Source organism: Nothobranchius furzeri, chromosome 4 (genome assembly GCF_043380555.1).
Source record: "Nothobranchius furzeri strain GRZ-AD chromosome 4, NfurGRZ-RIMD1, whole genome shotgun sequence".
Classification (NCBI taxonomy): Eukaryota; Metazoa; Chordata; class Actinopteri; order Cyprinodontiformes; family Nothobranchiidae; genus Nothobranchius; species Nothobranchius furzeri.
Window position 1 is genome coordinate 46,098,706 of NC_091744.1, and position 23,413 is coordinate 46,122,118.

At 43.1% G+C, this 23,413-nt stretch overlaps 1 protein-coding gene across 4 annotated transcripts in view; it reads right to left on the minus strand.

The window, feature by feature from the left end:
• Nucleotides 1–23,413, minus strand: part of LOC107373636 (INSC spindle orientation adaptor protein) — a 122,631-nt gene that overhangs the window by 11,684 nt on the left and 87,534 nt on the right. For 3 of the 4 annotated variants that reach the window (XM_054737500.2, XM_070550200.1, XM_070550201.1), the window contains 3 exons: nt 8,398–8,523; nt 1,770–1,941; nt 1,277–1,455 (listed from right to left, as the gene is read on the minus strand). In XM_054737500.2, the coding sequence (XP_054593475.1) occupies nt 1,277–1,455; nt 1,770–1,941; nt 8,398–8,523 (477 nt within the window). The remainder of the gene's footprint in view (nt 1–1,276; nt 1,456–1,769; nt 1,942–8,397; nt 8,524–23,413) is intronic. The other variant, XM_070550202.1, reaches the window with a different exon arrangement.

A 23,413-nucleotide genomic window follows, 5' to 3' on the forward strand; every position in this document is an offset into this window, starting at 1 on the left:
ACGCAAGTCTGCCATTATAGACAGTCCTGGCTCCATGTCAAATGACCAAGAGGTGTTATGGTAAATGCCTAGAATTTTCCCCCGTTCAACCAGCAAACCTTTTAGCGGGAAAAATGCTGTTCAGCGACTCAAAAGTGAAGCAGAGTCAACTAAACGACCTGCAGTGTTTCTGTGGTCTCCATTAGAGATCTACGAGTGACCAGCATGACTACAGTCTCACATCGGAGCCGACCGCGAGTCCTGGCTGTCCCAGGAAACAGGAACAGCCAGCCGCCTGCTCTAACAACTGTTCCCGGCCAGGAGACAGAATGGAGGCCCATCCTGCAAGTTGAAAAACAGCAGGAGACAGCCATTTTCTCCATGTCCCCCCAAAAAATGAAATGGAATTTTTTCCCCTGGTCCTGAAGAAAAGAAAATTGTCTCTGCAGTACAGCCTGACCAAGATTACACAGGCAGACCATGAGAGCTGCCTTTTAAGCCGTTCGTCTTTTTAACACCTTAATCTAACATCTGAAACGTCTCCCAGCCTTCCTTAGTGTCTACAGGAGTGATTCATCAATAAATTAAACAAATCAACAGTGTTCACGATCTAAAGCATGCAGAAAAAATGCTGGGCCAGACTGCAGCGTCAGGTATGTCAGCTTTTTTCTAAGTCCAAAAGAGCGGACTGACAACTGTGAAGTTGCCAGTGTAATATTTAGGCCACAGGGGGCAATAGGGGCTGGGTGGCCTTTCATTAACCTTGTAAAGTGTTGTTTTAGCGCAACTGGCTTGGAATTGTGTTGCAAAGCACCTTGGGGGTTCAAGGACTTTAGAAGGCGCTATAACAAATACAGGTAATTTTAAAAATATGAAAAAGTTGCAAAGGATGATGGTCCAGCTTTTTCAGGAGGACTGAAAAAAGACATCTTCATCAAAAGATAACCAAGATTAACCCTCTCAGGCTCTAAATAAGTTTTGATAAAAGGATGAACAACTAAGTCCTTCTGAGTTAAAAAATGCTCATGAAATATGTATGTGGAGTAACCAGGTAGGTAGGTAGGTTTTAACTGTTGCAAATCTGCAACGCCTTGCTCCAGAGGGTTAAACAAAGTTGGGTTCACAGGAATCCACTCCTTCAGAAATGTGATCGAAACATCTCACATGTGGATCAGGAGACAATCCTCGTCCTCATTTTTATCAAACTACTCAAAATAAAAGCTCGGTACGCAGCACTTTTCTTTTAAATTAGTATAGTTCATTTCGGCTTCAGTTGCAGACGAACTGAACTGCATACCTGGTCTTTTGAGTAGGGCGTGTCGACTCTCTGACGGTCGATGCAGGCCTGCAGCAGGATGTGGATAGCGTTCAGCTGCAGCAGAATCTCACAGGCCATGCTATCAAAGAAAGTGATGTTGGCCAAGGCTGCCGAGGCCAGGAGAAACACTTCACCACAGGAGGCGCTCTCGCATAGCTCTACAACAATCACAGCAGTTACTGAAGAGAGGTCCCACACAAGTCAGCCATGAAACAATCCTTTCAAGGTGAGTTTTCTAGATTTTCCAGCACCTTCGGGTGGTAATGATTCACACACAGTGCAAGAACAGTACAAATATAGTCAGACAGTCTTAAAATCTTGAACAATACCACATGAGTTTACAAAGATTTCAAGCACTCAAAGAAAATCAAGCATTTGGATTGGATTTGTTTTCTCTAGAATTAAATCCTTGTCTATTTATATATTCCTCTTTGAGCTCAGTTGGGTTAAAGGTTACGTTGGAATCACTCACTGATGAGGGCGGTGACTATGTCATGCATGCTCTCCAGGAAGCTGGCGAGATGCTGTGTGGACGTGTGGTGAGGTGAAGTGATCTGGGCCACAACAGCCGCTGCCTCGGCTCTGGCCGCTTCCACGCTGCTCTCATCAGTCAGGATGTCGGCCAAACACAGAATCCCATCAACCTACAGGGGGAGACAGAGAGGGAGACAGCAGAATGAGTCACACGCCTGGGAGGTTTCTCATTTGAGAGGCAAGAGCGCTCCAAAACTTTATTAAAAGAGTTCTCAGAACAAAGCTTTTAATCTTAAGCTGGAGTTAACCCTAACCCTAACCACCCACTGGGCTTCAATATAGCTCTTCAGACACCTATGGGTGATGGTGCAGAGGGTTTGTCCATTAGTTGTACAGTCATTGCTATGAACCCCTGGGCCCTTTTGATGTGAAGGAACATCTCTCCAACCTCTTTCCAAGAGTGTGCCCTTGGAGGACGCTCAAAGATAAATAAGAGCATGAGATCCTTGAAGTCATCTACATGGGACCGAAGCACGTCACCAACCAGGAGGTCCAGGCTTGATGGTGAAAAGGCAGTGATGCAATCTAAACCAAAGACATTCTATCTGTAGTGTGTGGTTACCCTGGTGGAGTCCAAGAGAACCAATATCTCACTCTGGATGTACACCCCATTATCCCATTACCCCACAGTAGTCAAGTCAAAGTCAAAGTCATTTATTGTCATTTCTACCACATGTGCAAGACATACAGAGAAACGAAAGTACTCCACAGACCTCATTAAAGGACACGATCATAAAGCAAGTCAACAAAAATTATTTCCTTATTTTTATTTTCATTTATTCCTGAGCGAATCAAAGTAGAAACGTTTCAGCTCCCTGCATACGTATGGTAAAAAATAATCTAGAGTCTGCTGAACAATCATCCTGAACCCTAACCCTAGTACTAGGAGACAGTTCCGTTAACACCTGCAGCTCTCTGAAGGTGAGACCCTGTTTCCAGAGTGGAGGTGGTGCTCTCACATGCATCCATCCAGCTTGTGTGCATTACTGAGTTACAGCAGAGCACTTCTCTGTAAAAATATTACTCATCTAGTCATTCACTAATAAAATCTTTGTGGTTTTGTGCTTGTGTGCAGGAGTTGCTCCGGAGCTCAATATCTCCACTTGGGGGCAGTGTTGCTCAAATTAAAAGCCCTAAACAGTTACTCTGCACCCGTAAAAAGTCCTTGCCCTTAAGCTTTATTGCATGTGAGAGTTTTTAGCAGCGCTAAATAACCCAGACTACAAATTCAATTTGAAAGACAATCAGCAGCACGATTTTCACTGTTGAGAAGTGAAAGGTAAATCACAGCACTGGAGACTTCTGTTTGCATGGTCAAAACCAGCATATTTGTTTAATATCTGTCACTTTAATTTAGAGAGAAATCTCAAAAGCAGCACCGGCTCTGAGTCCTTCACAAAAGTTTACCAACAAACACCTGAAGTGAAGCAAACTCTCAGCTCTCTGTCAGCCACAGCTGTCAGTCTTATCTGCAGACGAGCATCAGCATGTCGAGCTTCACAGGACATCTCTCTATTTTGGTCTCCGTGGACGTCAGCAGCACAGTGCGAGAGCAACCCACTGACGTGGAACCATCCACTCTCCACGCCTACGTTCATCTACCGCACCTTCTTCTCCCCTCTTTCCCACCCGGACCTCGTCCTTCTGCCTAAAAACAGGATGTTCCCCTACTCCTCATTTACAGGACAGTAAAATGTGTCTGCTTTACACCATCCTGAGCTTTAAAGACATTTATTATGAGTCAAACTAAAAAACTGAACTGAGCAACAACTGAACTTTTGATACTGAAAAGTTAAACAAGAATAAATGAATGAAAGCAGAATAAAACATCTGTTAAAATGACTAAAGTGTTCAGTTTATTGTTTTTTTAATGAACATTCTGTTTATTTTTGAGCGTGTTTGTGGTGCGTTTTGGGCCTCAGCGATCGGTTTAGGTCTCCAACATCACTTTATAATAACACATTAAATTATTCTACTTCTAAATGTTGAATTGTACAACCTTTTCCATTTATGTTATACAAAAGAACCACTGTGAAACATGAACATTCCAAAGAAACATGGTAAAATTTTTATCCTTTCATGTTAAAGGCAAGAAAATAATTGTGAAAGTCTCTAGTTTTGCCCTTTTCATTCATTTGAGGAAAAAAGGTAATAATAATAATAATAATAATAATAATAATAATAATAATAATGTAAAATAATAACCAGTGGATAATTTTCATTTTCACTATTGTGATCATTACTAATGTGCCACCTGAGGATAAAACTAGGAAGTTGTATCCACCAGTGATCAGGCAGGAGGCCTGTTTCTGGATCTGTCATCAGCAGAGACAGTTGTCTTTGTCAAGCCTGAGCGCTCCAGAGCTCAGACTTGCCTGACAGCCTCTCCTCCGGGATCAGGCTGCGAATCCGGCGCGGACTTTGGTTCCTGTTACGCAGTATTCACACTCGGGTGATCAGCGCCATCCCAGCTGCTTTATGTGAACAGACCGCTGTGGCATCATTATTCACTGGAATCAGGTTGCATTTGTGTCTCTGTAAACGCCTGCCCGACACAGGTGTGCCAGTTGTTTATGTTGGTTTAATTCTCCAAAGAGAGAAAAGCATGGACAAACAATGATGGTTGTCTCGTTAGCTTTCTGTCTCCATCCAACCTTTTCCTACTTTAAATACACACACACACATACACACACACACACACACACACACACACACACACACACGCACGCACGCACGCACGCACACACACAGGCACGCCACAGAGTCATGAGGTGTTTATCTTCTGTGAAATGCTGCTAACAGAGGAAACACTTATCCTTGGATTCACAATAGGATGCTTATTATCTCTATGTCAACCAGATATTTATGGTGGCTTTTCAGGCCTTAGGTCACTTAAGTCATTCAAATGGACATGTTGAACTTCCATCATATGAGAACAATGTGAAAATGAATCTGGCCGAGGAAAGCACCACATAATGTTTATCAGTAGGTGGTTAAGAATAGCTGCTAGTTCATCCACTGAAGATTTACCCGTGGACATCCTTGGTTTGAAGAAATAGAGAATGTTTTAAAGCAGTGCTCATCAATTGGCGGCCCGCGGGCCATGTGCAGAATCTGCTTAAGAGGAATTTAATGCTTAAAAATCTGAATAATTAATGAGCATCCACGTGACTTCAGTGCTAGCTCTGGAGAAAGGCCTCAGCCTCACGTCAATAGATGTTTCGCCGTTTCAACTCTCTCAGCTTTAGTTTTTTCTGTGTGTTTGTGTTCATGTTTGGATAATAATCATGGAATTAGTTGGACAAAAGGGCAAGCTGCGGTTACTAACAGACCATCCAAGCAGTTTCTGCTTCTTTTTATCAATAAGTAAATTAATATTTCTGTACTTTATTTTGTTGGTTGAATGGGGGGAAATGCTGTGTCATTGAACTGCTTGGTCAAATGCTAGTCGGGCTGCATAAGAACCTTGAGTGTTTCTCGGGGCAGCCAGGCTGGCTCTGAAGCGAGGCTGTAGTCATGCTGGTCAATTCCATGCTGTAGTTCTTGTTTTAAAACACAGAACAGTTTTGTTTACCTGTTTTCCCGCTACGTTTCGCTGATGGTGGCGTCACTTCCTTCTCCGTTTATCCGCGAGCAGCAGAGGACGTTGTCGCCCTCTGCTGCTCGCTCTCCCCTCTCCGATGATGCAGTCCCATGCGTGGTCCAATGTGTAAACTCCATCGTCCCTGTTCATGGTCCCACATCCACGTCTCCTTATCTCGATTGCTTCCTTTATCCATCTTTTGTATTTTTGTTGTTCGGCGTTTATGATCCTTGTGTTGTCCCAGTCCATTATATGGTTTTCTCTTGTGCAGTGATCTGTTACGGCTGACTTCTTTATTGTGCTTTCTGCTTCTTCTTTTGCTGCTCTTGTGTGTTTTCTACTTGCCTCTTTCTCACACTCCTTTCTATGTTCTATTGTTCGTGTGTTGAGTTGGCGTCCGGTTTCTCCTATGTATGTTTTATTGCAGAGTTTGCATGGGATTTCGTAAACGACTCCACATTTAAGTCCAGCTGGTATTTTGTCTTTTGGGTGTACTAGTCTGTTTCTAACTGTTGTGTATGATTTTGTTGGTGTGTTTATGTTGTGTTTTTTCATTGTTGCTCTTATTTTTTTTTCACGTCTTCTGCTGCTCGCGGATAAACGGAGAAGGAAGTGACACCACCATCAGCGTCAGCCTGAGGAAGTTTGCAGCCGCAAATGAAACGTAGCGGGAAAACAGGTAAACAAAACTGTTCTGTGTTTTAAAAAAGAACTACAGCATGGAATTAGAAATACGACACAGCAAGAACACACCTAAGGTGCTGGTCAATGGTGAGGGTGACCACAGAAACACCACAGCGCTTTTTCTTGACGCTGCTTCAATTTTGAGTCGCTCAACCACATTTTTCTAGCTTAAAACAGCCGGAAAAATTCCATTAGCTTTGGGTTAGAATGTAGCTAATGCCCTGCTTATCTCCGGATGGATCAAGGAAGCAATCGAGATAAGGAGACGTGGATGTGGGACCATGAACAGGGACGACGGAGTTTACACACTGGACCACGCACGGGACTGCATCGTCGGAGAGGGGAGAGCGGGCAGTAGAGGGCGACAACGTCCTCTGCTGCCCGCGGATAAATGAAGAAGGAAGTGACGCGCCACCATCAGCGTCAGCCTGAAGAAGCTGGCAGCCGTCTGCGAAACTGTAGCGTCAATAACAGGTAACAAAACCGTTTCTGTGTTTTAAAAAAGAACGACAACATGGAATTGGGTTAGCTAAGTTAGCTAGTAGCTACACTGGTACATCTGTTCCAACCCTGTTCCAAACGTAACAGCCCCACTCTTAGCTCCACCTCTTTTCCCATTTTTGGATTGTCTGGACGTGACGGGACCCGTGACACAGTCAAAATGGCGGGAACCTCTCATTTGGGAACCAAAACCTATAATCAGAACCTATGGACATGAATTGTCCAGTATATATGTCGATGGTTACCTGTAGAGCCGAAAGCATGCGACCCCCGCGTGACTCCTCAGATGTTGAAGGTCCTTCGGTTAATTCCACTGAGAAAATGCAATGCCAATTGTAGTTTTCTGGTGCTGTCGTTTCCGTATCTGCTCTGGGTCCTGCGCCTGTCAGTGATGTCATCGTATTACGGCAGTACCATTCGGCAAAAATATTTTGCATCTCTTTTTTTGATTCTGTTCTTTTACATATGTTTTGGAAAGAGTTTAGCAGTTTTGTTATTACATTCGTGTTTCTTACTGCCTAAATGACTTGAATGTGGTAATGTAACTTCCGTGAGTTGTACATCAAGCCAATCAACTAGTGTGAAGTCATCAACAGGCGCAGGATCTCGAGCCAGCCATTAAAAAATATGGCGTCTAATATGGCATCCCCCAAAGACGTTAGACCAGTATTACAAAGCTGCCAATATTTTTCAATGACTGGACATCATTTTATTCATTTTCAACAGTGGTTCTAAAGATATTTTAAGAGAGTAATGGTTCTAAACTACACATTGTCTCTTTAAGTATAACCTATTAAATATGGGGGCCCAAAGAGTTCAACATAAGTCAAAACCAACAACACATTGACAAACCCCACAACAGATGTAACAATAAAACAGAAGTAAAAAAAAAAAAACCTAAACTAGCAATAAACATCCAGTTCTAGTCAACCATACATGTATACTTTAATTACACCTAAACTCTAAATAAATGGGAGTCAACAGCAGTCAGCACTTGGCAATTGGACTCACTGCACAAGTTTAAGATTTTCCACTAGGATCCAGGGCCAAAACAGATTATCACGGTAGAAATCTACACCACAAATGAAAATGATGATACTTTTTGAGACTCCCAAGATCATTCAGGACAGTGAGGGATGCCAGGGCTCTATGCGACCGTCCATCGGAAATTTGAGTAATAAAAATCTGACTTTGCTTGCTGCTGTATGACAAACAAAACAATTCAAATCAACATTTTCATTAATATGATTAAAAATGACAAATATGTACTTTGAAATCATTAGCTTATTGATCCAGTCAGAACTTGTCTCAGTATGTACGACTGATATTATTTTCTCCCAACCTGATGAAAAAAAACCACATCTGTAGATCTGAATTATTCTTTTAAGTATTAACACACATGGGTAATGTAAAACATTCACTACCGTAACATCAGCAGCAATGACAGCAACACCTGTTATAAAATACAGAATAAAGGGTCCAATAAAATCTTCAATTCATAGATATTTGAAGACTTATGGAGTTAGCTGTAAATAAGGTCGGGGAATGATTCAAACGATGAGTCATTCTCTATTTGTTGGTCCTGATTGATGATAATTCCCAAAAGTTACCATTTATCTTGGTATCAGAAACACTAAATCCTCCATTTGTTGAGTTTTAGATTAAAATCAGCAGATACAGATGCTTGAATCTAAAAGGAGTTAAGTTAAATTTGAATAAATTATATGATTGTGCTCACAGCAGGCAGGGATTGTGGCCCTCACGAGCATCTATGTCTCTGCGTGAATGACAGATTTACCTTGTCCAGTTGGCTGATGCCGTCCTCCACGCAGCAGATGGAGGCTACTGTTCTCAGAGAGTGAGCGTAGAGGTCTCGGAAGCGGTCCTGTCGGCAGATCTTAAACAGAGCCACCACAGCACCTTCCTTTAGAAGTGGAAAAGAAAAAAATCTACTGATAAAAATAACCCATGTGATATCATAGTTCCATTAAAAACTTTTGAAGAGGGGTTGAAACAGATCAGTTTTGTTTGGATTGAGGAGCAAACAGTTACTCACATTGGGCAAACTGAGTTGGTTTTTAACATTATTGTTTTCCCAAAAAATATTCATAGCCCATTATTCAGCTGTATTTAATTACATGCGCGCGCGCACACACACACACACACACACGCACGCATGCACGCACACACACACACACACACACACACACACACACACACACACACACACACACACACACAAACTTCACACTTTATGGGTATTCCACTAGAATTCCTGTGAAATTCAATCCAGAGGTGCCCCAGTAGCTAGTAGAGGTGGGAAAAATGATCGATTCTAAGATGCATCGCGATTCAGCCGTGCACGATTCCGCATCGATGCAGCAACGTGACATAATGAGATTCTCTCCCTATGTCTATGTCGGGGGTCGGCAACCGCGGCTCTGGAGCCGCATGCGGCTCTTCCATCCATCTGATGCGGCTCTCTGTGCTTGTAAAATAATGAATGGATATTTAAATAAAATGCTTTATATTTTACTGCATTAATTTTACATCTGTATGCCAATTCTAAACGTAAAGATTGTCTGCGTAAACCTGAACAGTTCCAACCCGGTCTTACTGTGAGACCAGGTTGACGCGTAATGCTTGTGCGTAATCATAAAGGCGCATTCTGAGCTGACGAGGACGTGAGATTCTGGGATTCTCCTCAGCTCCTGGATGTGTCGCCACATTGGAGACAGGAACAAGCGCTATTCAGCCAAAGTTTCATAATCAGGGAACATTTTCTAAGTGACAAGTCTCGCTTCAGTCGGAGGAATCTTCCTGCGCTTTGGTTCTGCGACGTGCTCCAAGCCCCTCTCCACAACTTCAGCTCGCTGTGCGCCGTACGTACGCGCTGACAGCGAGCTGTGCTGAGCTCAGTGTCAAGCTCAGATGGGAATCATTTCTTAAGTGATTAGCTACATCTGCACGAAACGAATAAAGTGTCAGTTCGTCTGCATGCGTCGGGGTAATTCTTTCTATTCTTTCTCCGTCAAAATAAACGGTCAAACACGGTAACTATCCGGTCAACACAACACAAGCCCTGCTTTTAACTGTTCTGTTTTCTTGTGAAAATTGTTGCAAAGAGATATAATTTAACTTGATTAACACCAGAGCCAGGCACACTGCACCGTTATCTCCGTCACTGTAAATGAGGGAAAAACAAAATGATCGGATCCTTTTCTGACCTCCCCACCTACAAAGTTTAATTACAACAATCAAACGTGACAGAGCCTGGACTTGTATTCTGAACAGTCTAAACATGTTTTAAAAAGAAACGTATGACAAAAGTGGCACCTGCTCAGTAAAACCACCAACAGGGTGAAAAATACCAAATATTGTCAGCAGAGACGGGCTACAACTTCTGGATCCACTTTATATAAATCGTTTATTGATTATCTTCTTATGAAAGATAACTCTGACGTACACGAGCGACCGGTACTGGCTGCTGTCACCTGTTGTGAGCAGCTCTCTGCTGTCTGAGGGTAGGCCCCGCCCACAACGCCGCGGCTGCTGCGGTGTTTTCTTTACTGTGGGAAATGGGTAATAATGGCTTTTTGATGGGAACAGGTTGCCGACTCCTGGTCTATGTCTATGCAGGACAATAAAGTTTTGAGGTTTTATAATTACTTCTGGGGGCAGAGTTGCAATGACATGCGCACTGCATTGCCCTAGTGCCAATTTAAAACAGAAAAGGCGGACAGGGATACAGGGCCAACATTACCAGTAATCAAAGATTTACCCGTTACATTTAAATCGGATGTCTGGGCTAATTTCTGTTTTGGGATCCTGGATGTGAAAGAATCACTTAACACAGTATTTGTTTACTATTTTTAAGTTCAGTAATATTCTATCTTAAAGCTGCTCTACCAAAAACATTATTTCTTATATTATTTAAGTAATTATAGGCAGCACACTTTAAAAATTATTGCTCACTATAGTGAATAGATGAATGTTCTGTTTTTCAGGGATTTTGAAATCAAAAAGAAATTGAAAACTATTCTACTGCTTTTATTAAGTAATGAAAATTTTTGTGTGAAGAATCGTGATGCATTTCAGACTCAAATCGAATCGTTAGGCAGATAATCGGAATCGGATCGAATCGTGAGGCAGGTAGAGATGCACACCACTAGTAGCTAGCTCCATGGCTAGTTTCCAATGCAAATAACTATAGAATTCTATGTAAATTTATGGTTGATTAAATGTTTATACAATATTTTTTGCATGAATATTAGAGTTTTTTAGACAGGAGAAACACCTATGTTTATGTTCATTCATTTAGCAGACAGGTTGCATGTTTCAACTCAGACATGCCAGTGGCTCATCAGTCTGGTCAGAGCTAATCCATGTTAGTCCAAACTGAGGTTGATGTGAACAACAAGCAAATATATAAGTTCAGACTCGTTTTACAAAAACACTTCAAAAGATCTGAGTTGTGTTTTAAAAGTGTGTTTTGCTTGTTTAATCAAAACATTTGTTGTTTCACTTCTTATTGGATAACAGCAACGCAACTCTACCACTGAATCTGTTTGCTCTGCAACATTGATGTTTTACCTCCACAAATTACAAAAGCCTGAAGAAGCTCTGCTGTGTGGTGGAGCTGCTAACGCTAATGCTTCTACTAGCTGAAAAGAGCTCCTCTCTCTCCTGGAAGTTAAAACAACAAAGCTTTCAAAGGGTAAAGCCTGATTTATGCTTCTCCGTCTGCGTCAGTGCGGAGACACGCAACACCATTATCCGTCCTTGCGTAGGGCACGCAAGTACGTACGGAGTCGAGCCCACTTTTTTAAACATCCATCGAACGAGACGGATTACGCAAGCTTGTGATTGGTCAGGACGCCGCTGTTGTTTACAGCGCCGCCATTGCAAATAGAGCCGAGGATAACTAGCGGCAGACACGGAGAAGCTTGAAGAATATCTCGCGAAAAAACTCTAAAAATATGAACGTTTAATTCTCCCGTGACTGGAAGAGTGAAAAGATGCGCAGCAAGCATTTTATTTGTGGACGGAAATGACAGGAAATATGGGTTTAGAGGTGGGGAGCGCATGAAGCGGTGGGAGAATGAGAGACAAATATGTCCGTGTTTAAAGTCTCTTATATACACAAAAAACACAATTAAACACACAATCTTGGACCGATACATGACAGGATACCACAGAACAGCGCTACGCCCTCTGCTGTCCTGCCGGGCAATTGCTTTGCAACACTCTCCAGGAGACGGAGAAGTTAATGAGCAAAACGCTTCCATCAATCCGTGCGTGTCTGTCCCTTGCGGAGCTGACGGAGAAGCATAAACCAGGCTTAAGTCCATGAATGTTAATTGACAGTGTGACGTAGATCTGTCAGGCTTTTCTAATCTTAGTGTTCCAACATCTATTTTCTATCGGAAGCTAATGCAGGAGATAGGTGTAGGAGACTATTTTCATGTTCAGCCTGCATGAAAAACTCACAGTGGCCAATTACATTCAGAAATAATCATTAAAAAATGTTTTATCAGTGAACTACACCTTTAATATTACATAAATCATTTGTCTTTAAAGAAGGGACGGATAACCTATTCTCTTACAAACCCGTTTTAGTTTGATCAGGCTGAAAACGTCACATCAGCATACTCATTTGTCTTGCGTTAGAGGATGTTCAATATTTGAAGGCACATCTTGACCTGTGAGTCACACTGATACTAATCAAAGCAAACCTATTGCAACATTTTATTCTCAGTGATGGATTTTCCCTTCTAGCTTTACTTCTAGAGGGGAAAATCCAACCGTAAGGGTGTGTGTGTGTGTGTGTGTGTGTGTGTGTGTGTGTGTGTGTGTGTGTGTGTGTGTGTGTGTGTGTGTGCGTGTGTGTGGCTTCTGTTGGAGCAAGGAAACAACTAAAACAAGATGGATACCGGCCCTCCCAGGACCAGGATTGGGAATCTCTAGCCTACATTATATAACAGTGTAGCAAGGAACAGGGTTAGACTATCACTTTGTGCTTTTCTAAATCATTTCAAAAAGGGGAAATCTTGGCTTGATGCTGCATGACAAAGAGTCTTACTGTGAAGGAGTTTATTTCAGCTCTATTCAGCTAATTAGCATTTATTCAAGTACTCATAACCACTTGCAATGTAATAAGCAGCCATGAGTGAAACAGAAAAAAAACACCTAATGTCAAGGATCACAACAGGCTAAATATTTAGCAGGCAAAACCAACACCCACCCACACACACACCTCAGACCCTATGTGTGGTCCCAGCTGCTTTGAAAGCAGCAGTTGTTCGGCCGACCCTGAAGAAACCTGGTGCTGATGTCTCCATGATAGAAAATTACAGGCCTATCTCTACCCTGCCTTTTGCATCAAAACTGCTTGAGAAAGTCGTTTATCAGCAGCTGGTCTCACATTTAGCTGACTCTGATCTGTTTGAGGTTTTCCAATCAGGGTTCAGGTCTGGCCATAGCACAGAGTCGGCTCTACTGAGGGTCCTAAATGACATCTATCTATCACTAGATCAGGGTACATCTGTGGTGCTTCTGTTGTTAGACCTGACAGCAGCCTTTGACACAGTTGACCACGTGATTCTACTTGATCGCTTGGAACGATGGGTTGGGATCAAAGGGTCTGCTCTGGACTGGTTTAGATTGTATCTCCACAACAGGACATTCTGTGTTAAACTAGGTGATGTTTTTTTCTTCTTGGGAGGGGCTATGCTGGGGGGTCCCGCAGGGATCGATCCTTGGTCCTCTTTTGTTTGCCATTTATCTGCTACCTCTGGGGTCAATCTTTCGTAAACATGGCCTAGCGTTTCATCTCTACGCTGATGATTGTCAGATTTACTCTCCATTGTGTCAGGAGAAAGGTCTCTCTATCCAGTCCTTTGTGTCCTGTCTTAACGAGGTGAAGTCTTGGCTAATGGCCAACTATCTGCATCTGAATGAGGGAAAGACAGAGCTCATTGTTTTTCACCCCCACTGCAGGAATGTGGATCGTCATGTTGATCTTGGGCCTCTTTCTCCCTACTCAAAACCAATTGTCACCAGTTTGGGGGTGAAAATTGATGCTGGACTTAAATTTGATGCTCACATCAACTCTGTGATCCAGTCCAGTTTCTTTCACCTGAGACGCCTTGCAAAAATCAAGCCTATGCTGTTGACAGCCCACCTGGAGTGGGTACTCCATGCTTTTGTAATTTCTAGGCGTGATTACCACAACTCTCTATATGCAGGGTTGTGTCAGTCATCACTGCCCAGCTCCCTTGATTTAAGAAAAGCATTTGATACCATAGACCATTGTTTGTTACTTTCTAAGTTAAAGAATTACGGGATAAGAGGGACAGCTCATGATTAGTTGAGTAGATATCTGACTAAAATAAATCAATTTGTACAGTTAGAAGATGAAATTTCAGATTCTCAAATTATTACATATGGAGTCCCACAGGGTTCTGTGTTGGGACCTAAGATCTTTAATTTGTATATTAATGGTATCTGTGATGTGTCCAACATATTACAGTTCATTTTGTTTGCTGACGATACAAATATATTTTGTTCTGGGAATGACTTACAAATTATTTTGGAAAATATGGATTGTGAGATGACTAAACTTAAGAAGTGGTTTAACGACAATTAACTATTTATAAATTGGAATAAACGAAATTCATGATTTTTGGTAACAAGAAGACAGATGATGTTACATTGTCCACAGATGGTACTTTGGTTGAAAGAGTAAATGAAGTAAGATTTTTAGGGGTCATCTTGGATCATAAACTTAATTTGAAACCTCATATAAAATATATAAAACAAAAACTGTGTAAAAGTATTGGACTTTAAATAAGGTAAAAAGAATTTTGGAGTCATCAACACTTCATATATTACATTATTCATTTATTGTTCCATACTTGACTTATTGTATAGAGCAGGGGTGTCAAACATACGGCCCGCAAGCGGGTTAAATCCGGCCCGCGAGATGGTTGTGTAAACTTTATTTTCATACTTTACAATGTAGAGTGAAAATAAACGTATCTTTGTGAGCAAGTGTCCTCTGCAATGAGTATAAATAAAACAAAGCTGCACTCAAGGCTCACACAAGAACTTGAATCACATCCTGAAGTTGGCTGCCACTCAGGATGTGACTTCTGATATTGATGTGCTGGTGAAAGCTAAAAGATGTTAAGTAAAATGAGTCAAATATACTTTAAGTGCTGCATGAAACTGATCTAGCTATGTGATCTGTAAGCTCTTTGAATCACTATGGAATGTTTTTTTAATATATTTTTTTATTTTATTTATTTATTTATTTTTTCAAATTTTCAAGTACACTTCAATTCAATTCAATTTTATTTTATTTATATTGCGCCAAATCACGACAAGAGTCGTCTCAAGGCACTTCACATAATTCAGCTGTTGTACTTGTACTATTTTGGATACACTGTCCTCAGGCTCAAGCTTTGTTTTCTATTGATAGTATTAAAACAACGAAAACAATCTGATGTTGTTTTTAAGTTACCGGTCCAGCCCACTTGGGACTAGATTTCCCTCAATGTGGCCCCTGAGCTAAAATGAGTGTGACACCCCAGGTATAGAGGTTTGGGGCAACACATATTCAATTCAGTTCAATTCAAGTTTATTTATATAGCGCCAAATCACGACAAGAGTCGTCTCAAGGCACTTCACATAATAAACATTCCAATTCACAGTTCATTAAGCCAATCAGAAATAATGTTTCCTATATAAGGAACCCAGCAAATTGCATCAAGTCACTGACTAGTGTCAGTGACTATACAGCAATCCTCATACTAAGCAAGCATGCAGCGACAGTGGAGAGGAAAACTCCCTTTTAACAGGAAGAAACCTCCAGAGAATCCTGGCTCAGTATAAGCAGTCTTCCTCCACGACTCACTGGGGATCGAGAAGACAGAGCAGGCAGACACAGACACACAGACACACAGATACACACACACACACACACACACACACACACACACACACACACACACACACACACACACACACACACACGTAATGTGTCTATAGTTATATTGTGATGTCTTTGTAAATATTGTATTTGGTGAAAGATAAACTTTATTGTATATATCCTAGTGGATCTATAATTAAACGGATAAACTAGTATTAGCACATCAAAAGTAAATGAAAACAAAAAGTTATTATCAGGAGAGAGAGAATGTATTAGTGGTTAGCAGCAGTGTGCTAGACGATGGCCCCCTCCATGAGGCCACCACAGCTCAGCAGAACGTCATTGTAGCTTCTTCTGGGGAGAAAAACACTTACAGAGAAAATAAAGTTAACAGCTGAAATTGCACAAAATAGTACAGTTTTAAAACAAACACTAATCCTTTGTTTTAATTACAGAAGAAAGCTATGAGAATTATATATAAAGTAGATGCTAGAGAACCTACCAATAGAATTTTTATTGAAAAAAAATTATGAAATTCAGGGATTTGGTTAATTTGAAAACTTTACTAATTATGTTCAGGGCAAAAAATAGGTTACTGCCAGTGAAGTTACAGAAGGTTTTTGTTTTAATTTAAAATGGTGGAAAAAATAGAAAGAAGCCTGAGTTTAAAAGAGTTTTTGCACGAACAACATTGAAGCAAATGTGTATTTCAGTCTATGTAGTAAAATTATGGAATAATCTGGATCATGACCTGAAAAAATGTTTAACTACCGATCAATTTAAGAGACTATATAAAGAAACAATCATAGAATCATATGATTGATAAGTAAATATTGAATAAGTATATCGATACGTTTTATTGTGATTTTGTTTACAAAGATAAGGAAGTTCTATACTTTGGTTTGTGTATAAGGCCATTCTGTAAATTATATTGTATGAAGTAGAAAGGGGAATGTCATTTAAGACTTCTTCTTCCGCCCCCTTTTTTTCACTTAGGAGACTGTTGATGATTGTATTTTGCATGAATGATGAATGAAACTGCTGAGTGAGAAAATAAATGAACAGTTAACAAATTAACAAATTAACTGCGTCGCCTACAGGTTGTGCAAAACAGCACAGCCAGATTCCTGACTGGGACCAGGAAACGGGACCACATAAGTCCAGTTCTGACCTCTCTGCACTGGCTTCCGGTCTGTTATCGTTCACACTTTAAACACCTCGTCTTTGTTTACAATTTCTTCCAGGGTGGTGCTCCCCCCTATCTAGCCACGCTCCTGAACAGACATTCCCCATCATGCGCTCTGCGCTCCTCTGACCAAGGCCTGCTCGCTGTCCCTCGTTCTAGGTGTCGTACTCGCGGGGACCGGGCTTTCTCAGTTCTAGCACCGTCACTCTGGAACCAGTTGCCACCCTCAGTTAGGCTGTCCCCATCTCTGCCAGCCTTTAAGAGTCGCCTAAAAACCCACTTCCTCCGATTGGCGTTTCCTGAACATGTTTGAATTTGGCTTTCTTTTATGTTGACTTCATTTCCCTGTTTTCATTGGTCTCTTTATCCCTTGTTTTACCCATTTGTTTTCTACTATAATGTTTTACCTTTTTTGCACTATTTGAATTGCATTTATTATCAATTTATTCATCATGTTTCACATTTCTCATGTGCCATGTTCAGCGCCTTGGGCTTCCTGACAGAGAGACGGAAGGCGCTTTCTAAGTAAAGCTTTGATTGATTGGTTGATTTATTGATTGATCTAATCAGTTCATGATGTCAGGTAAAAGCTAAAACATCTCATGAATGGAAAACACCAGCAGCAATATAAAACAAGGTGGTTGGTGGCCTATGATAGCTGAATATTTTCGGTTGAATTGTGTTTGGTGTAAACAAACAAAAATAGCAGCTGAACTGGATCCCACACTAAAGCACTCTGGTACACACACACACACACACACACACACACACACACACACACACACACACACACACACACACACACACACACACACACAAAACCCCAAAAAACACTTGAAGCTGCTGGATTGTGTTCACAGTGCACATATTACCAGGAGGAAGACGAAGCCTGTAACTACCACCATTATCCTAATAAGACCATTATATTGGACTGGCATGTCTCATATTGTGCTTGGGCCGGACTGCTGAAGCTTGGAGTGGTTAATCATCCTGACCTTCCAGCCTGACCGTTCTTCCCTGTTTACTGCCTACGCAATGCAGCTCCACCATAGCAGGAAGAACTGTCACCACTGTCAGACAGGTTTCAGATTACCTCACATGGAGGAGAGGACTTCAGTGTACCTGTTGTTTCTCTCTGATGGCGTATCATTTAAAAACGAGGCCTAATTCGAAGTAGCTTTGTGGTGACGTCTAAAACAGTAAACTTCATAGATGCATCACCCAAAGCCTCTCAGAACACTCCTCCATCTCTGAGTAGATTTCTTCCTACCATTCATTCTCACAGAGTTTGCTGTTTTCACACACTGTCAGTCTCATCAGTTATGTCGTAGTCAAACAATTGCTTCTGATGATTTGTTGTCCTTGTTAGCACTTACACGACTGTTATGGTTACACCCATCCTTCCTGGGTAATGTGTTTACAGCTACAGACCTGCACACCATGTAATTTCTTTCCATCTCATTGTTTTCTGAATAATTCTCTTGTATCTACTGAACAGCAAGTGGGGTGATTCATACAAAAATCAGTAAACAAGGATGTTGGCAGAAAAGGGAAGTGCAACGTTTCTGCATTGTGAAACTCTGCTTTGTGTCATTTCCTCCAACCTGCTCAGGATAACATATTCATGCTCATTGGTCACAAAACACAACTAGGTGAAGATCAGAAGAAGGCTTTTCCTGTGATATAAGGAATCTTCTTTGATAACTTTGTAAACATTTGCACAGAAATTTGAAAGCTCAGAAGAGAAAGGGGTGGATGATAAATGCCATAAACCCAATACATCCGAGCATCATTCTTCATGTGGCACCATTACTGACTATCCATGGGTATTCAGTTCTGGGCCTGGAGGTCCAGTATCCAGCACGTTTTAGTTTTCAACACGCCTGATTTCAATCAGCGGGTGATTAACAGGCTTCTGCAGAGCCTGATGAGCTGCTGTAAAGGTGAATCAAGTGTGTTGAACCAGAGAAACCACTAAAATGTGCTGGATACCGGACCTCGAGGACCGGAGTTGAATGCCCCTGGACTAGGCGATCAATGTTGTGCATTATTTTCAGCGGTTCATTTTCAGCCATCTACACACAACTATGTGGAGTTTGGTTTCTCCCATGCGTCTTTAAAGCCTAATTTATACTTCTCCATCTGTGTCGGGACAGAAACACGCAATGCCATTATGCATTGGCGCAAGAGCTCTCCAACAACCTCGTAGAGCTGATGGAGACGTGCCCAACTTTTGAACTATCGTAAGTGATGGAGACCGCAAGCTTGTGACTGGTCAGGATGCTGCTTCCTGTATATTCGTCAACAACACTGCCTTTACCCCCTCAAAATGTAAAAGAAAGTTTAGCAACAGACACGGAACAGATTGAAGAATGCATTGTGGAAAAAGTCTGAAAGAATGAATGTTTATTCACCCGTGAGTGAGCGAGTCCGAGAGAAAAACGTCTCTGTCAGTTGTAGGAGTAACATGTCTCTGTTAATGCGTGTGCATCTCTCCCTCATGGAGCTGACACAGAAGTATAAATTAGATTTACGTTTTCACATATTCTGTTTTCTGGAGTCTCTCTGATACACGTGATATGTGCATGATGCAGGAACAACCATCCCATCAGAAGGATGTTTTCCTGCAGACGAGTGAACTGAACAGTCATTGTGTAAGAGATGGAGACAATGCATACATGTCCTTGTTTTTCCTCTTTGTTCTGTTTGATTTTTGTAGTAATGGTAACATAGTTGCCACCTTATGCATGTCACGTTGAGTGGACTGTTTGGACCCAAAATGGAGATACCCAGGATGACATGAGGCAGGAGTTGATATAAAGGAAATCATTTTATTGTAGGATGAGTCCAAAAATAAAAATAAATCCTAAAGGCAGGGAGCCAAAATCCAAAAATCAGGAAATGATCAGGAGATCCAAAAACACCAGAGGAACGGGCAGACTGACAGAATAAATCACGCTGACAAACAACAATGAACCGACAAGACAATGAGAAACAGACAGGGCTTTATAGACTGGGGCATAATGGGAGGCAGTTGAGCTGCAGGTGTGTGGGGAGAGAACCAGGTGAAGGCAATAACTAATCAGGGAGGAGGAGGAGCAGGAAGGAGCAGGGGAGGACACCGGACCTGACTGGAGAAGAACACACACACACACACACACACACACACACACACACACACACACACACACACACACCGAGCTGGGGATAAAGAGGCTGGAGCTACAACTGGAGGGGCTGGGGATGACCTGAAAGGCTACTAACAGAAGGCACATAAATGAGATGCAGACAAAGGACACATGAGGGCGCTAAAGCCGGGCGTACACTGTGTGACTTTTTCACTCGTAGCACTCAGCTTCAGCTCAAACTGTACTACTTCCTCGCAGGGCAGATCTCACGAGTCATGTGCTCACACTGTATGACCCAGTTCTCGGATGCGACCTGACTCCTCACACTGTACGTCTGGTAGCAACACGTCGGACCTAAAAATATGCGAAAAATAGCAGTTTTTACACAACACATCAGACTTTTTTGTCTTGCCTGTTGTCCTTCGGGAGTGCTGCAGGAGTACACACAGGGATTTATGGGGGTTGGATGAGGAAAACGAAATAAAGAAAGTAAATCTGTGTTTTGGGATCAGTTTCATTTGACATGAACACGACAAACACACTTTCTTGACAATCTTAGTGAGTAAAAAAACGTGTAGAAATTAAAACGAACAACGTGTGTTATTAGGGAAATAGCGTTCGAGTGGTGTTGATGCAGGATTGCGCATGCGCCGTGAGCGGTTCTGATACATTTTGGGTCGCAGCTGCTCGCAACGCCGCTTCAACAGTGCGATACCCTCACGAGGGACAAGCAAAAATATTAAACACGCCAGAAGTCCGTGCAAGCTCACAATTGCTGATCGGTAGCTGTTTACGTGGTGTTAATTGCCTCTCGTAACCCCCTGTACACTACACGACGCTCGGCGCAAAATTCGCCCCGATCTCTTGGATTCTCACACGAGTGGAAAATCGTCTCAAAAAAGTGAAAAAGTTGCACAGTGTATGCCCGGCTTAAGAGACACAAAAGGGGAATCTAAAGAGGGATGGAGGACATCAGGAGACACATGGGGAAAGACGCAGACACAGACCATGACAGTACCCCCCCCACACACACACACACACACACACACACACACACACACACCACCACCACCACCACCAAGGGCGGATGCCAGACGCCCACAAGACAGACAAAACCACACCACAAGCAAAAGACAAGACAAAAACAGGATACAAGAGACCACAGGGCGGGAGAGGAGGGACCGAACAAAAAACAACCCACAAGGGCGGGCGAGGAGGGAACAGGAGGCGGGACCAGGGAAGTCTTGGGGGCCAGCGACGGGGAACCAGGAGGCGGGAACAGGAAACTCTGGGGATCGGGGGTCTCGGAGGAGGAGGACGAGGAAGGCTCTCTGGAGACTTGGGAGGCGTCGACTTCTGGCCTGGAGGCACTGGACTGGGCGGAGCCTCTTGGACAGGCTGGGCTGGGGGCGGAGCCTCGTGGACGGGCTGGGCCGGGGCGGAGCCTCTTGGAAAGGCTGGACCGGATGTGGTGCGTCCTCCGGGACCACCGCCGAGACAGGGTGCGATGCGTCCTCCGGGACCACCGTCGAGACAGGAAGAAGAAGAAGAAGAAGAAAATATCATTTCTATAGCGCCTCTCAAGATAAAAACACGAGGCGCTTCACAAAAACAAAAACAAAAAAATATAAAAATTGTAAAAATGTAAAAAAGCATTTCGAAAATGTTTAAAAATATATTTAAAATGAGCAAGAATATGTTAAGAAAGAGAGAGAGTGAATAGGAAAGAGGGAAATCAGTGGATCCTGAGGAAGTTGGAATAGGTGGGGAGAGCAGAATAAAGAGAGAGTGGTGAAGAAGGTCATACAAAAGCCAGCTTGAACAAGTGAGTCTTCAGCTGCTTTTTAAAGGAGACCACTGAGTTCACTGATCTCAGACTCAGGGGGAGAGAGTTCCAGAGTCTGGGGGCCACAGCAGCAGATGATCTGTCACCTTTGGTCTTTAGCCTGGTGCGCTGCACAACCAGTAGGCTTTGATCACTGGACCTCAGGGACCTGCTGGGGGTGTAGGGACTAAGAAGATCACCAATGTAAGATGGTGCTTGTCCATGTAAGGCCCTATAGACCAGAACCAGGATCTAGAAATGAACCCTGAAGTTGACTGGCAGCCAGTGAAACTGGAGGAGAAGCGATGCGTCCTCTGGGACCACCGCCGAGACAGGATGTGATTCGTTCTCCGGGACCACCGCTGGAACGGGACATGGTGCGACTTCTGGGACCACTGCTGGAACTGGATAAGGTGACGGCAGGTGGAGCTCAGACTTGGACTGCAGAACAAGGACCTCTTGGACAGGCTGAACAGGTCTCTGGGATGAGGAGATCGGGCTGAGCTGGAGATGGTGGCGAGTGGAGCTTGGGCTGAGGTGTAAGTGCAGGTGACACCTGAACTGCTGGTGATGCTCTGACCACAGAAGACCTGACGGCGGTTGCGTCGTCGTCGACCTGGGGGATCTTGGGTCAACAGAGGTGTGGAGATGGCAGAAACTGAAGATGAGGAGGAATAAAAACCCACCAGGGATGAAGAGGCAGCGTTGTCGGGATCAGGTGAGGGTGTGGTGATTTGGCCCATCAGAGGTGCTGAGACAGCGCCAACTGGTTCAGGGAAGAAGGAGACGAAGCTGGTTCTGATAGTCTGGACCGGGGCAGGAAAGGACTGAAGTCTCGGAACAGAGGGTGATGAAGTGTGACAGCCCCCCGGAGATGGAAAGGTGGCGCTGACCGGACCAGGTGAGAGTGTGGAGCTGGGGCGCTTTGAAGATGCTGAGAAGGCAGCTCTTACAACAGTGTTTGCTGGCAGATTGTGATCCATCGAACAGGAGGGAGCTTGTGGGCTGCTGCAAGCGTCCTGCAGATCCTCTGCGAAATCCCAAAACTCCAACTCCTCTAAGGGATTTTGGTAACGGCTGGCCCACTGCAGGGCTCTTCCCCGTAGGAGGAGCACAGTATTAATGATCAAATCAGAGCCCGAAATGTCCGAGCCATAAAATCTCGTCACGTCCAAGATAAAAGTCAGATAGGAGTCCGGGTCACCATCAAAATTGTACATCCTGGTTATCCGCTGGGTCCTGTGTGGTCGGTTCATTCTGTCACGTTGAGAGGGCTGTTTGGACCCAAAATGCAGATACCCAGGATGACACAAGGCAGGAGTTGATATAAAGAAAATCATTTTATTGTAGGATGAGTCCAAAAATAAAAATAAATCCTAAAGGCAGGGAGCCAAAATCCAAAAATCAGGAAGTGATCAGGAGATCCAAAAACACCAGAGGAACGGGCAGACTGACAGAATAAATCACGCTGACAAACAACAATGAACCGACAAGACAATGAGAAACAGACAGGGCTTTATAGACTGGGGCATAATGGGAGGCAGATGAGCTGCAGGTGTGTGGGGAGAGAACCAGGTGAAGGCAATAACTAATCAGGGAGGAGGAGCAGGAAGGAGCAGGGGAGGACACCGGACCTGACTGGAGAAGAACACACACGAACACACACACACACACACGCGCACACACACACGCGCACACACACACGCGCACACACACACACACACACACACACACACACACACA